This window comes from Thamnophis elegans, chromosome 13, assembly GCF_009769535.1.
Source record: "Thamnophis elegans isolate rThaEle1 chromosome 13, rThaEle1.pri, whole genome shotgun sequence".
Lineage (NCBI taxonomy): Eukaryota > Metazoa > Chordata > Lepidosauria > Squamata > Colubridae > Thamnophis > Thamnophis elegans.
In genome coordinates, this window is record NC_045553.1 from 1,409,484 (window position 1) to 1,423,269 (window position 13,786).

A 13,786-nucleotide genomic window follows, 5' to 3' on the forward strand; every position below is an offset into this window, starting at 1 on the left:
AGGCCCAATCTGTGGGATCTTACCGGCCGCTGGGAGGTATGTGGCAGCAGGTGGTCTCGAAGGTACCCTGGCCCTAAGCCATGTAGGGCTTTAAAGGTGATAACCAACACCTTGAATTGAGTCCGGAGACTAATTGGTAGCCAGTGCAGCTCGCGGAGGACAGGTGTAACGTGGGTGTACATGTGCCACCGCCAGCTGCTCTTCTGGTTTTTGGTGCACGCATGAACACTGGCCAGCTGATCTCCGCATGCACTGGAAACCAGAAGACCAGGTGGCCAGCGCAGGAATGCGTTCCGGTTTGGGTACTTGGTGCTGAAAAGGTTCGCCATCATCCCTGTTCTAGAGGCAAAAACTTTCCTTTTCTTCTTTGTTTGCCATCTGGTGTTTCTCAAGCTTCGCCCCTTTAAGCTCTGGGGGGCTTTGACGCCCAGAATCCCCCCCAGCCAGCCTTTAGGCATAACTACTTACCGAAAAATGGAAGAATGAGGCCAGTCCAACATCACCGACATCTTTGCTGGTAAAAAACACCTCTGCCAGCGCAAGGCCGTTTTCTGGCCAGTTGGCCTGTTTTGGGGGGGGGGGGGGAAAGCCACGATTAATCCGTCATCTATGGGACGAAGAGTAACGGTGCCTCTAGAGACTTGGGGCAATTAAAATGCACTTACTTTAGGGAAGAAGAAAGGGATAGGAGAGAGGGCGGAGAGGGGGAGAGAAAGGAGGAGTGGAAAGGGGAGAGAGGAGAAGGAGAGAGGTAAGGGAAGAAGAGAAAGATAGGAGAGAGGGCGGAGGGGGGGAGAGGAGGAGAGAAAGGAGGAGTGGAAAGGGGAGAGAGGAGAAGGAGAGAGGTAAGGGAAGAAGAGAAAGATAGGAGAGAGGGCGGAGGGGGGGAGAGGAGGAGAGAAAGGAGGAGTGGAAAGGGGAGAGAGGAGAAGGAGAGAGGTAAGGGAAGAAGAGAGGGATAGGAGAGAGGGCGGAGTGGGGGAGAGGAGGAGAGAAAGGAGGAGTGGAAAGGGAAGAGAGGAGGAGAGAGGAAGGGGAAGTAGAGAAGGGTAAAAGAGGGAAGAAAGGAGGTAGGAGGAGAGAGGGAGAAGAAAGTGATGGATACGGTAAAAATATGGCGTATGGAGAGCAGAAGAGCCAATCATTATTTTTGGGAGCTGATGGTAAGATGTAAACATTTAATAATACAATATGATGCTGACTATGTAATTTTTTTTTAATTAAAGAGTTTTAATAAATTTTACAAATATTTCCGCTTCCTTCCCTCCACCCCAACCCTGCCCCACCTCCAACCCTCCCTCCCCCCAACCTCCCAGAGCAAAATACAGGGTATAAACATTTAACAATCATACACTAACATAAGCTAACTAACTATAGCATCCTGCCTCCCTCTTGTACTTTAACTCCCCTTTTATTAAGCTAGCCTTAAGTAAATTATAACATTCCTTGTTCATTCATAAGCTAATTGGAATTTCTTAGTCCGATATTTATTCTGAATATAATCAATCCATCTTCTCCATTCCAACTTGTATTTCTCATCTGAATAGTCCTTCAGATATGCTGAAATTTTGGCCATCTCTGCTAAATTTACTACTTTTAACGTCCATTCTTGAATAGTAGGCAATTCTTCCTTCTTCCAGTACTGCGTCACTAACAGTCTTGCCACCGTTAGTAAGTTCAGAATCAAATTAGTCTCTATAACTGTACAGTCTGTAATTATACCTAGCAAGAACAGCTGGGGAGTGAACTTTATTCTCTTTTTAAGAATATTTTGAATAATCCGCCATATTTTTAGGCTATGTAATTGTATACATGTGGTCACATGCTATGAAAATGGAAAAATAAAAAACTTTATAAAAATAAAATGCACTTACTTTGTCCGTGAGTTCGAGGCTCCGAGCACGTCCTTCCAACCACTTTGCTACTTCTTTCTGGAGGACAAAAATAATAATAATAATAATGACCAAGCGGGGTTACTGATTAATCTCATAGCCAGAGCCTGGATGGGGCCAATTGGACCACAAACAATCCCCAAATTTATGTCGCTAAGCAAGGCAGTTGCTAAGTGCGTCTTGCTCCGTTTGACCACCTCGTCGTTAGGTGAAATCACGGCAGTTGTTAGTAACACGGTGTTGTTAAGCGAACCTCCCCCTCCGACTGACTTTGTTGGAAGGTCGTAAGAGGCGATCCCATGATTCCGGGACCGTCATAAATAGGAGCCAGTGGCCCAGCATCCGAGTTTCGACCCGTGGATGTGGGATTTGCTGAAACGACCGTACATCTCACACTTACGACCTCCGCAGCATCACGGGGTCAAAATTCAGACGCTGGGCCCCTGACTCCTATTTATGACGGTGTGTGAAGTGTCCTGGGTTATCATAAGTGATGGTCAGAAGCCCTTTTATTCACAGGCACTAAAGCAATGGCTGTCGATCGAGGCCCTTCTGTAAGGAATTCTCTCTTCCTTTCTTCCTTCCTTCCTTCCTTCCTTTTTTCGGAACCATCTGCCGGTCCTTCCTCACAAGGGACTCCTGGATCTTACCTGTCCACGTGGCAGCACCCGCCTTACGAAAGGAAGAACCACCTGCTTCAGCCACTGAGCCAGCTCTTGGAGGGGAAGCGTCCCGGAGATGGACTCCAGCAAGTCCTCCAGCATTTCCTGGCTGAAGCTCCTTTCCAACGCCGCCTGTGGGAGGAAGAGAAATGTTCTCACCACCAAGGGATTCAGGCGCTTGTGAATCGAGTTTTCAATTTAATGGGAGCCTTAGTGGACCACCCATTAAATATGAGCCAGCAGTGTGTGTCAGCAGCAAAAAAAGCCAATGCCATCCTCGGTTGCATTAACAGAGGGATAGAACCAAGATCAAGGGAGGTGCTAATAACACTCTATAAAGCCTTAGTAAGGCCACACCCTGCGTCCTGCGTCCAGTTTTGGTCACCACATTATAAAAAAGGATGTTGAGACTCTAGAAAGAGGGCAGAGAAGAGCAACCAGGATGATGAGGGGATTGGAGGCTAAAACATACGATGAACGGTTGCAGGAACTGGGCATAGCTGGTCTAGGGAAGAGAAGGACCAATATTTGAGGGGGGTCAAGCTATTCTCCAAAGCACCGGAAGGCCAGACAGGGAATAATGGATGGAAACTGAACAAGGAGAGATTCAACCTGGAAATAAGAAGGGATTTTCAGACAGAGCAATGGAACAGAAGTTGCCTTCGGACGTTTTGGGAGCTTCATCCCTGGAAGCTTTCAAGAAGAGACTGGACTGCCACCTGTCAAAAATGGCGCAGGGTCTCCTGCTTGGGCAAGGGGTTGGACTAGATGACCTACAAGGTCCCTTCCAACTCCCTTAATCTGTAAACCGAATGGCTTAAACATGGCCTGGAATGAGATTGCAGAGCTGCTGGCTTGGAGCGCAGCTCTCACAAAAAGCCTCTTGGGATCAAGGAAAAGTTCAGAAACACCTTCCAGAAGGGAAGACATTCTGGATGCCTTAATAGTCAACTCTAGGAAGGAACAAACACACTTGGAGGCCACTTAGGTAAAAGTTCCCCTCGCACATCTGTGCTAGTTGTTCCCGACTCTAGGGGGCAGTGCTCATCTCCGTTTCAAAACCGAAGAGCCAGCGCTGTCTGAAGACGTCTCCGTGGTCATGTGGCCGGCGTGACTCAACGCACGGAACGCTGTTCCCTTCCCACCAAAGGTGGTTCCTATTTTTCTACTTGCATTTTTTTAACGTGCTTTCGAACTGCTAGCTTGGCAGAAGCTGGGACGAGTCACGGGAGCTCACTCCGTTACGCGGCGCTGGGGATTCGAACCGCTGAACTGCCAACCACAAGCTCAGCGTCTTAGCCACTGAGCCACCACATCGCTGCTGGAAGCCCCTTACCTGATTCCTTAACCAGAGATACTGGGCGGAAGAGAGGTTTCCTCCTTTGAGTTGTGAAAGGATGTAGCTGAAGACGTCCTTGTTCTTGAGGAATTCTAACCACGTTGTTCCACTGGGGAGGAGAAAACGCACAATCAACGTTCTCTTGTGCCGAGATGTACAAACCCACATATGGAAAGAGAGGCCTTGTTCACAACAAGACACACAACCGCACCTGTATTTCTCTGGCCCGAAAGCCCCATAAAAGGTAGTCAGTTTCTCTTGCGTTTGCAACACCTGGAAAAAACCAGAAAGTCCTTCAACGTTAAAACATGCTTTGTGGTAGCAGAGTCGGAGAGTGAGGAGGGTTGGGGAGGAACCTGGGCCAGTCCTGGAGTCTGGGGAAGGCTCTGGGGAGGGCTCTGTGTCAGAGGCAGAGAGGGGGCCAGGGCCGTCTGATAGTTATCAGCTGCCTTCGGAGTCAGACATCAGTGGGGCAGAAGAACAGCTGGAGCCTGTTCCCAGTGTGCGCATGCGCAGAGCAGCCAGACGAAGGGAACAGCGAAAAAACAGGGGTGGACTTGGGAGTAAGGCCACAGGTGGACGGTGAATGGCCCCTCCCAGAGGGAATAAAAGAGGAGCGAAAGGGGAGTGGGGTTTTGCAGGAAACAATTCCTTCGTTCGTTTCAGGAGTGTGAAGATCTGTCCGTGAATCTCAGAGACTCTGTGCCAAGTCTTTCCTTGCACAGAACTTCGTTGGGAAGACACTGACATGGCAGCTTTCCAAGCTAGATAAGGTCTGTGGTCATAAATACTCCTTTGAAAGACTGTTTGCCAAGCCTTGGCTGGATGTGAATGAGAGGAATTCACATTCGCTTAATAAAAGGGGTTTTTGTCGGGACCAGGAATATTCTTCGTGCTTTTTGGGGGAAGCCTCAATCAGAACACATTTGGAAAACAAAAACGTCTGTGGCAAAATTCAGTGGCAGGAACTGATTTTTTTTTTTTTAAATGATTTTGGAATGGAAGCCGAGAACACGACATTGGACCTCAAACTCGGCACGACCACACGGAAGCCACAGGTTTATGATGTTGGCTGGGTTAACTTTACCTCTATGAGGAACGAGGCAGGATCGAAGTACGTGAAATGAGTAGCAGCTGCTGCTTCTTTCTTTAGGATCTGAAAGAGATGGGTGAGAATGCTTTTATTTCTTGTTTGATGCCCCAAATCTCAAAAAGACCCCGAAAACCCCAGATTTTACGAACGCACCAACCGAAAAACCTACCATCACCCGAGCGTAATTCAGCATTTCCTGAGCCGTTTCGTAGGTCGGCCAAGGAGCATTGATGCAATACTCAGCCACAAATGAGTTATCCTACGCAGAAGGGAAATCCAACATTATTAAGTCTCCCCCCGCCCCTTCTGAAGATCTGTATTTACTATGCACGCAGGAAACAAGTCACCTTTATTTTATTCAGGGTTTCCTTCACTTGAAGGACGAGTTTTAGCCAGGCTGACTGGTCCTCGCTACCGGCAGAAACCAATCCTTCCAAAATAGTGTTCGCCTTCACTTTGTAGACAAGCTGTATTTGTTAAAAAAAAATTGGGCAGAGTATTTAAAAAGTACTTTCAAGCTATAACTTTCGCAGTGTTCAGCAAGGACCTCTGTGCTAGCTTAATATGGGAGGTGGGTTAACTTTTTAACTTCACCTATTCGTTTTTTTAAAAAAAATATTTTTATTGAAGTTTTTTTTCCAGTTTTTTAACAGTTATCATCTTTGCAACATTCCCACATCGGTATACCTCCATTGTACCATATTTCTCTATACATGTGTACATATATTTCTTTTATACATAATAATACATTTATATCTTATGCCATACATATGTATTTATACTTCATATATATATATATATATATATATATATATATATATATATATATATATATAAATAAATATATATATATGTGTGTGTGTGTGTGTGTGTGTGTGTGTGTGTGTGTTGCATATTAAACACATATTAAACACATCTGCTTAATATGTAATACAGCACAGGTTCAAATCCCAGTAAGGGTATGGCTAGCTGATGAGAGCTAAATAGCTTGAAATAGATCTATACTAGTCTCCCTTTATTTATTTATCAGCACAAATACAACACAAATGTAACAAAGGCAACAGTAAAAATAATGGCTTTCTGTCGCGATGGTCTCTTGTGACGAGCCGATAGACAGAGAAAGGAAGCAGTATGCTTCCTCCCATATTTGGGCATACCAGGGGTTGTGACATTAAATACATACCTATTTCCCTGGCTCAGCTGATAAAGGAGGAGAACCTTGTGGCTTAGTGGTTAACACATCTGCTTAATATGTAATACAGCACAGGTTCAAATCCCAGTAAGTAAGTGTGTGTGTGTGTGTGTATATATATATATATATATGTATGTATGTATGTATGTCTATCAATGTGGTAATTTATATACATCTGATATCTATCTATGTGTACATATGTTTCTTTTATACATAATAATACATTTATATCTTATTATGCCATATATATGTATTTATACTTCATATATATACAGCACAGGTTCAAATCCCAGTAAGGGTATGGCTAGCTGATGAGAGCTAAATAGCTTGAAATAGATCTATACTAGTCTCCATTTATTTATTTATTTATTTATCAGCATAAATACCACACACACACACATTTAGTAACTATATATATATATATATATATATATATATGTATGTATGTATGTATGTATGTATGTATGTATGTATGTCTATCAATGTAGTAATTTATATACAATACATCTGATATCTATCTATGTGTACATATGTTTCTTTTATACATATGAATCCCTTTGTGTACAATTTCACATAAAATGCATCTTACATTTTCTATCTTCTCCTGTTCAGGCGTCCCTCATCTGCTGTGACATCACCGCTGATGCCCAATGATGTAAGTTGTACGAGTTGCACAATGACCTCACAACATGTATGGCATCACTCCCCCCCCCCTTTAGCGGGAAGTGGAGGAGGATTGCTAGCAGTCTGTTACCTCAATTTCCAGTCCAAATTGAAGAGCGAAACTTTCAGCCTCGGGAAACTTATGCTTGTGGAGTAAACGGCTTAGTCTAAGGAGAAAAATACCTTTTATCGGTCTTTGGACGTCAGCAAGAAAAGGTCTCCTTCGCTCGGTGGCTCTCAGCCTTGGCAAAATCCAGTTGGATGGATTTCAAATCCCAGAATTTTACTCAGCATAACCATTAAAGAGAATTCTGGTAAAATGAAGCCCGTCCGCCAAAAAAAATTGCCAATATTTCCTTTAGCAAATGTCTGCCGTTATTTTGCTGTGCAAGTACATTTGAGAGTTACTCAAACTAACTCTCTGAGATAAAATGTTGTTTTTCCCCTGCGATCTTTGAGCAGGAAATGTTGAGTCTCAAACCCAACGGCTTAGAGATGGCTTTTGGGCACGTTCCAGAATAGCTGTTCTGACCGAGGCTTCCCAAGAGCAGGAAGCCAACTCCTGGCCCCGACAAAAACCCCTTTTATTAATTTATTGTGAATTCTACTCATTCACATCCGGCAAAGTCTTTCAAGGGAGGATTTACAGTCACAGACCTTCTCTGGCTTGGAGAGCTGCCAGGCCGAGATCTGCAGAACCTGGCAAGGAGTCTCGGAGAGTCAGGAACCAGTTAAGCGAACTAATGGTCTCCTGCAAACTCCACTCCCCTTTTGCTCCTCTTTTATTTATTTCCCCAGGGAGGGGCCATTCATTGTCCATCTGTGGCCTCACTCCCAAGTTGGCCCCTGTTCTTTAGCTCTTCCCTTCGTCTGGCTACCCTGTGCATGCGCACACTTGGAACAGGCTCCAGCTGTTCTTCTGCCTCACTGATGTCTGACTCTGAAGGCAGCTGATAACTGTCGGACGGCCCTGGCCCCCTCTCTGCCTCCGACACAGAGCCCTCCTCAGAGCCTTCCCCAGACTCCAGGACTGGCCCAGGTCCCTCCCCAACCTCCTCACTGTCCGAATGGGCTGCCAGATTCTCTTGCCTCTGGTGGGCCACAACAATAGCTACTTGCAATTCTGCCAAATAAGATGAACTCCAAGTGAAGCCAACAGGAGTAAAAAGTTACTTGCTTTTGCTTAATTATGCCCCCAAGACCCTCATCTGATGTTTGGGTGGGTCCAAAGGCCAAAATACACCCTCACCTGTTCTCAGGTAAGGCTTCCGTCAAGCTTCTCATTAGCAAAAAGGAGACTGGATCGGACGAAGATCTAGAAACAAACACTCAGTTAAAAACAGAGCTGTAACGACAATGGGGAAAGCCCGTCATCCGACAAATGCGCGCTCGACTAAAGCGCGCCGACAAAACAGCGACGTCATCAACGCGGCCACAACAGGGCGCCGACAGAAGCGCGATTTAAGTTAAGGTAAGGGTTAGGTTCAGAGTTAATTTTAGGGTTAGGGTTAGGTTTACAGCGCGCTTCTGTCGGCACGCTTCATCGCTCATTCGTCGGCGCGGTTTAGAACTCGCGGTTTTGCCACCGCGGTTTAGTCGGTCGCCCTTTTGTCGGTGAACCGGGAAAGCCTTCCCATCGTTATCGAATTCAAGAGCAAACTTACTTTTGGTTCTTTTCGTACATTCCCTCCATGAAGTAAATTGTATCCTGTGGGATAAAGAAGTCTTAGGAAGCACATTGGGGTTCCCTCCGAGTCCCTTTAATTCAATCGTCACCAGCTAAGGGGTTGCTCCCAATTTTTTGAAAAAGGTTTTTATTTTCCATTTTTTCATTTTCATACACTCACATATATACTGTGCATAGCTGGAGCCATATAGTATTAAACAATAATTGCATCAATTCCTCTTGTCAACAATACCCCCCAAAATGGAAACCCAATATACCTCTTCCACTCTCCGTACACCTCTTTCTTCCACCCCCCTCCAACTTTCTATCTTCCCTCCATCATCCCCCTCTACCCTACTTCACCTCCCCCTCTACCACTCCTCTCTCCCGATCCACTCCCTCCCTTCCTTCTCACCCTTCCCTCCCATCCTCCCTCCCGTCCCTCTCTACCCATCTTTCTTCTATCCCACTCAATTTCATTGTTCCACTTGAGGTCACCATTTTCCAATTGCGGCTTATTCCCAAACCACCAACACCCCAAACACATCGATAGTGTGCCATAATGAGAATGTGGAAGGCCACAAGCTGGGATTCCTTCCAGGTGGACTCATTCGAAAGGGAGACGATCGGGCTTGGTGGGAAAAGAGGGCATTTCCTTTTCGAATCCCAGGCAGGTTTCCCCTTGATGTTTTTTCACTCAGTAAAAATAAAAAGTAAGGGGGGGCTCATACCGTATTGATGACACTCCACACCAGCGTGGAAACAGGGCTGACTTCCAGAGCATACAGCTGGCGCATGGCTGGCAAGGAAAAAACCACAATGCTCTTCATCTAACAAGGCGGGGAGATCAAAAGGGGGGGGGGGGAGAGAGGATCAGTCTTGTTAATAGTTGGAAATCCAGTTTTATAGTCAAAAGTCAAGCAGGTTCAACTGAAGACATCTTTAAAAAAAAAATTTTTTTAAAAAAAATAGAATTGAATACCTGTTCAACATGGTCCAGTGTTGTCAGAGCAACCAATTTAAGATTGGCAATCCCCAGTCTAGAGAGAGGCAGGAGTGGAGGGAAGAGAGAAAGAAGAAGGGAGGGAGGAAAGAAAGAAAAGGAGGGAAGGAAAGGAGGAAGGAGAGAGATAGAAAGAAAAGAAAGAAAAAAGAAAAGAAAGAGGGAAAGAAGGAAAAAGGAAGGGAGGGAGGAAGGGAAAGGAATGAGGAAGGAAGGAAGGATGGAAGGAGAAGGAAGGGAAGGAACAAAGGAGAGGATGGATGGATGGATGGATGGAAGGAAGGAAGGAGGGAAGGAAGGGCATTTAATGACCATCAAATATTTCAAATTCTTCCCATTTCAAACTATTTCCTTCTCATTGAGAAGCGATCATTGCAATGCGCTAAGCCTCCAGCCAGGGAAGGCTGACATCCTTCAGCCTTGAAAGGGATATGTGGTGCTTTTTTGTCCCTCCCCATTGAAATTTAGGCCCCCCCAAGGCAGGAAGAACCGTTTTGTCCTACATTTTTCACCAGGTGGGCCCTTAAGGGCAGACCTTACCCTCCCCCTGCCGAAAAATCCGATTCGGAGGTCAAAAGGAATTCTTCCATGTGGACGGAAGGGCAGTGCCAAGTCATCGTCAGGGACGGGAGATCCCACAAGGAGAGCACGGCCTACAAAAGAAGAAGAAAAAGACCCATTTTTACATTTTACGTGACACGTTAAAGAGGACTCTAGGGGGCGCTGCTCCTCTCCATTCCAAAGCCGAAGAGTCAGCGCTGTCCGAAGACGTCTCCGTGGTCATGTAGCCAGCATGACTCAACGCCGAAGGCGCACGGAACGCTGTTCCCATCCCACCAAAGGTTTCTATTTTATTCTACTTGCATTTTTTACCTGCTTTCGAACTGCTAGGTTGGCAGAAGCTGGGACAAGTCACGGGAGCTCCCTCCGTTACGTGGCGCTAGGGATTCGAACCGCTGAACTGCCGACCTTTCTGATCGACAAGCTCAGCGTCTTAGCCACCTTGTCACAAGTATAAGGTTGTGGATTACAGGTGGCCCTCACCTTACGACCAGAATGGAGCCTGGGATATACTTTTTATTTTTAAATTTATCAATGGTTATTAAACCTGGCTTACGGAAGATGTGGGAAAGAGCGCTCCCATCAAGCCATGTCTAAAATCAACCCAAACATACATGCCTTTTTGTCTAAGACAAACAGCAAGTTTTCCACAACTTGAAGATTCTTTGCAGCTGGAAAAGAGGAGAAACACATCAAAACCCAAAAGAGAAATGCCCTATTTAGAAAGCCAAGCATTTGAAAATCAAACAGTAAAGGCCCCCCAGAGGACAGCACTGAAAATAATAGAACAAATTAACCGGTGGAACAACTGACTGCATTCTGCAGTTCGGCTGTTCAAATCTCACTGGCTCAAGGTTGACTCAGCCTTCCATCCTTCCGAGGTGGGTGAAATGAGGACCCGGATTGTTGGGGGCAATATGCTGACTCTGTAAACCGCTTAGAGAGGGCTGAAAGCCCTATGAAGCGGTATATAAGTCTAACTGCTATTGCTAACTGACCTCCAGAAGTTGTGAATGCTCCAACACTGGAAGTTTTAAAGAAGATGTTGGATAACCATTTGTCTGAAGTGGGAAAGGGTTTCCTGCCTGGGCAGGGGGGTGGACTAGAAGACCTCCAAGGTCCCTTCCAACTCTGCTATTCTATTCTACTCTATATTTCTACTCTATTCTATTCTACTCTACTATATTTCTATTCTATTCTATATTTCTTTTCTATTTTATATTTCTATTCTATTCTACTATGCTATTCTATTCTCTATTCTATTCTATATTTCTATTCTATTCTATATTTCTATTCTATTCTACTATGCTATTCTATTTTATATTTCTATTCTATTCTATTTCTATTTTATTCTATATTTCTATTCTATTCTTCTATTCTATTCTTCTATGCTATTCTATTCTATATTTCTATTCTATTCTATATTTCTATTCTATTCTACTATGCTATTCTATTTTATATTTCTATTCTATTCTATTTCTATTTTATTCTATATTTCTATTCTATTCTTCTATTCTATTCTTCTATGCTATTCTATTCTATATTTCTATTCTATATTTCTATTCTATTCTACTATGCTATTCTATTTTATATTTCTATTCTATTCTATTTCTATTTTATTCTATATTTCTATTCTATTCTATTCTTCTATTCTATTCTATGCTATTCTATATTTCTATTCTATTCTATATTTCTATTCTATTCTATATTTCTTTTCTATTCTACTATGCTATTCTATTTTATATTTCTATTCTATTCTATTTCTATTTTATTCTATATTTCTATTCTATTCTTCTATTCTATTCTTCTATGCTATTCTATTCTATATTTCTATTCTATATTTCTATTCTATTCTACTATGCTATTCTATTTTATATTTCTATTCTATTCTATTTCTATTTTATTCTATATTTCTATTCTATTCTATTCTTCTATTCTATTCTATGCTATTCTATATTTCTATTCTATTCTATATTTCTATTCTATTCTATATTTCTTTTCTATTTTCTATTTCTATTCTATTCTTCTATGCTATTCTATTCTATATTTCTATTCTATTCTATTTATTTATTTTTACAGGGCTGTTTAGATTTCCCATCTTTGGGGGCTGGTTTAAAAGGCCAATGATTGATATAAAATGCCTTATATGTTTGTGTTAATTCATACAGGCAGCCCTTAAGTTGCGAAAACAAGATTCTAATAGAATGGAATAGAATAGAATAGAATAGAAAAGAAAATAGAATAAAATAAAATTCTTCATTGGCCAAGTGTGATTGGACACCCAAGGAATTTGTCTCTGGTGCATAAGCTCTCAAGTGTACATAAAGAAAGATAAAATAGAATACATTCATCACAAATCAAAAGATACTACTTAATGATAGTCATAGTTTACTAATAAGCAATCAAATTATACTAGGAAAAAAATAAAACAATATAAATTTTATAGCAATTTTTTAAAATTATTTTTCCCTTCTACAACACCTTAGTCATTACATCAACACTGTTATGTCATCATACCTGTACATGTATATAATATTTCGCTTCTATATTTACACACTTTATACACAGTTCCATATATATTTATATATATTGTTTTTTGGCTTAATTAATTTTATTCCTGTTTTGCAGCCATTTGTACCAATTGTTCCAAATTTCATAATATTCCGACTCTTCTTTATCTTTTAATTTCAGTGTTAATTGGTCCATCTCTGCACAACCCAAAGGTTTTTTTCCCCACTAATTCACAATATAAAATTTAAAGATACACACAACATGGTTATAGTCCAAAGGGGGGGAGAGATGGGTAACCCATATAAAATAAGAGATAAAATCTGAAAGGTTGCAAATGCCAGAATCCCCTACCTTCAATCAGGCTGGATTCAGCCACATCTTGAATGGAAGCCAACTTTTTATCAGGATTCACTTCCCAGACTGACACTGCGCAGCTGCCAGACCCCTGAAAGACAGACAACGTTGAGGTTAGAAACCTTTTGCTTCAAAGCAGACTTTTGCAAATCAAGCCAACTCCTGCTTCTTCTCAGTCACTATCTAAAAGTGTGCATAGTCAAGGCTGTGGTTTTTCCCAGTTGCCATGGATGGCTGTGAAGGTTGGACCATAAGGAAGGCTGAGCGCCAAAGAATGGAGGCCTTTGAGCTCTGGTGCTGGAGAAGGAGACTCCTACATTGAGTCCCTTGGACTGCAAGGCCATCCAACCGGTCAGCCCTAGAGGAGATCCACCCTGGCTGCTCTTTAGAAGACCAGATCCTGGAGAGGAAACTCAAAGGCTTTGGCCTCCTAAGGAGAAGGAGGAAGGACTCCCTGGAGAAGAGCCTCATGCTGGGAACAATGGAGGGCAAAAGAAGAAGACGGGAACGACAGAGAAGGAGGGGGCTGGATGGAGTCACCGAAGCAGCCGGCGTGAGCTTCAATGGACTCCAGAGGATGGGAGAGGACAGGAAGGCCTGGAGGAACGTGGTCCATGGGGTCACGATGGGTCAGACATGACTTCGCAACTAACAACAACAACATAGAAAAGATGAGATGAGATAGATAGATGATAGATAGATAGATAGAAAGAAAGAAAGAAAGAAAGAAAGAAAGAAAGAAAGAAAGAAAGAAAGAAAAGATGGACTGCAAGGCCATCCAACCGGTCAGTCCTAGAGGAGATCCACCCTGGCTGCTCTTTAGAAGGCCAGATCCTGAAGAGGAAACTCA

At 43.2% G+C, this 13,786-nt stretch overlaps 1 protein-coding gene across 1 annotated transcript in view; it reads right to left on the reverse strand.

The window, feature by feature from the left end:
* KNTC1 (kinetochore associated 1) overlaps nt 1-13,786 on the reverse strand; it is a 62,794-nt gene that overhangs the window by 38,638 nt on the left and 10,370 nt on the right. Inside the window, exons 9-24 of the mRNA XM_032228817.1 lie at nt 12,934-13,027; nt 10,690-10,742; nt 10,051-10,163; nt 9,490-9,547; nt 9,239-9,337; nt 8,506-8,549; nt 8,091-8,156; nt 6,933-7,008; nt 5,334-5,453; nt 5,156-5,245; nt 4,981-5,049; nt 4,105-4,166; nt 3,891-4,002; nt 2,543-2,686; nt 1,875-1,931; nt 469-564 (exon numbers count right to left, since the gene is read on the reverse strand). Of these exons, the coding sequence (XP_032084708.1) occupies nt 469-564; nt 1,875-1,931; nt 2,543-2,686; nt 3,891-4,002; nt 4,105-4,166; nt 4,981-5,049; nt 5,156-5,245; nt 5,334-5,453; nt 6,933-7,008; nt 8,091-8,156; nt 8,506-8,549; nt 9,239-9,337; nt 9,490-9,547; nt 10,051-10,163; nt 10,690-10,742; nt 12,934-13,027 (1,353 nt within the window). The remainder of the gene's footprint in view (nt 1-468; nt 565-1,874; nt 1,932-2,542; nt 2,687-3,890; nt 4,003-4,104; nt 4,167-4,980; nt 5,050-5,155; nt 5,246-5,333; nt 5,454-6,932; nt 7,009-8,090; nt 8,157-8,505; nt 8,550-9,238; nt 9,338-9,489; nt 9,548-10,050; nt 10,164-10,689; nt 10,743-12,933; nt 13,028-13,786) is intronic.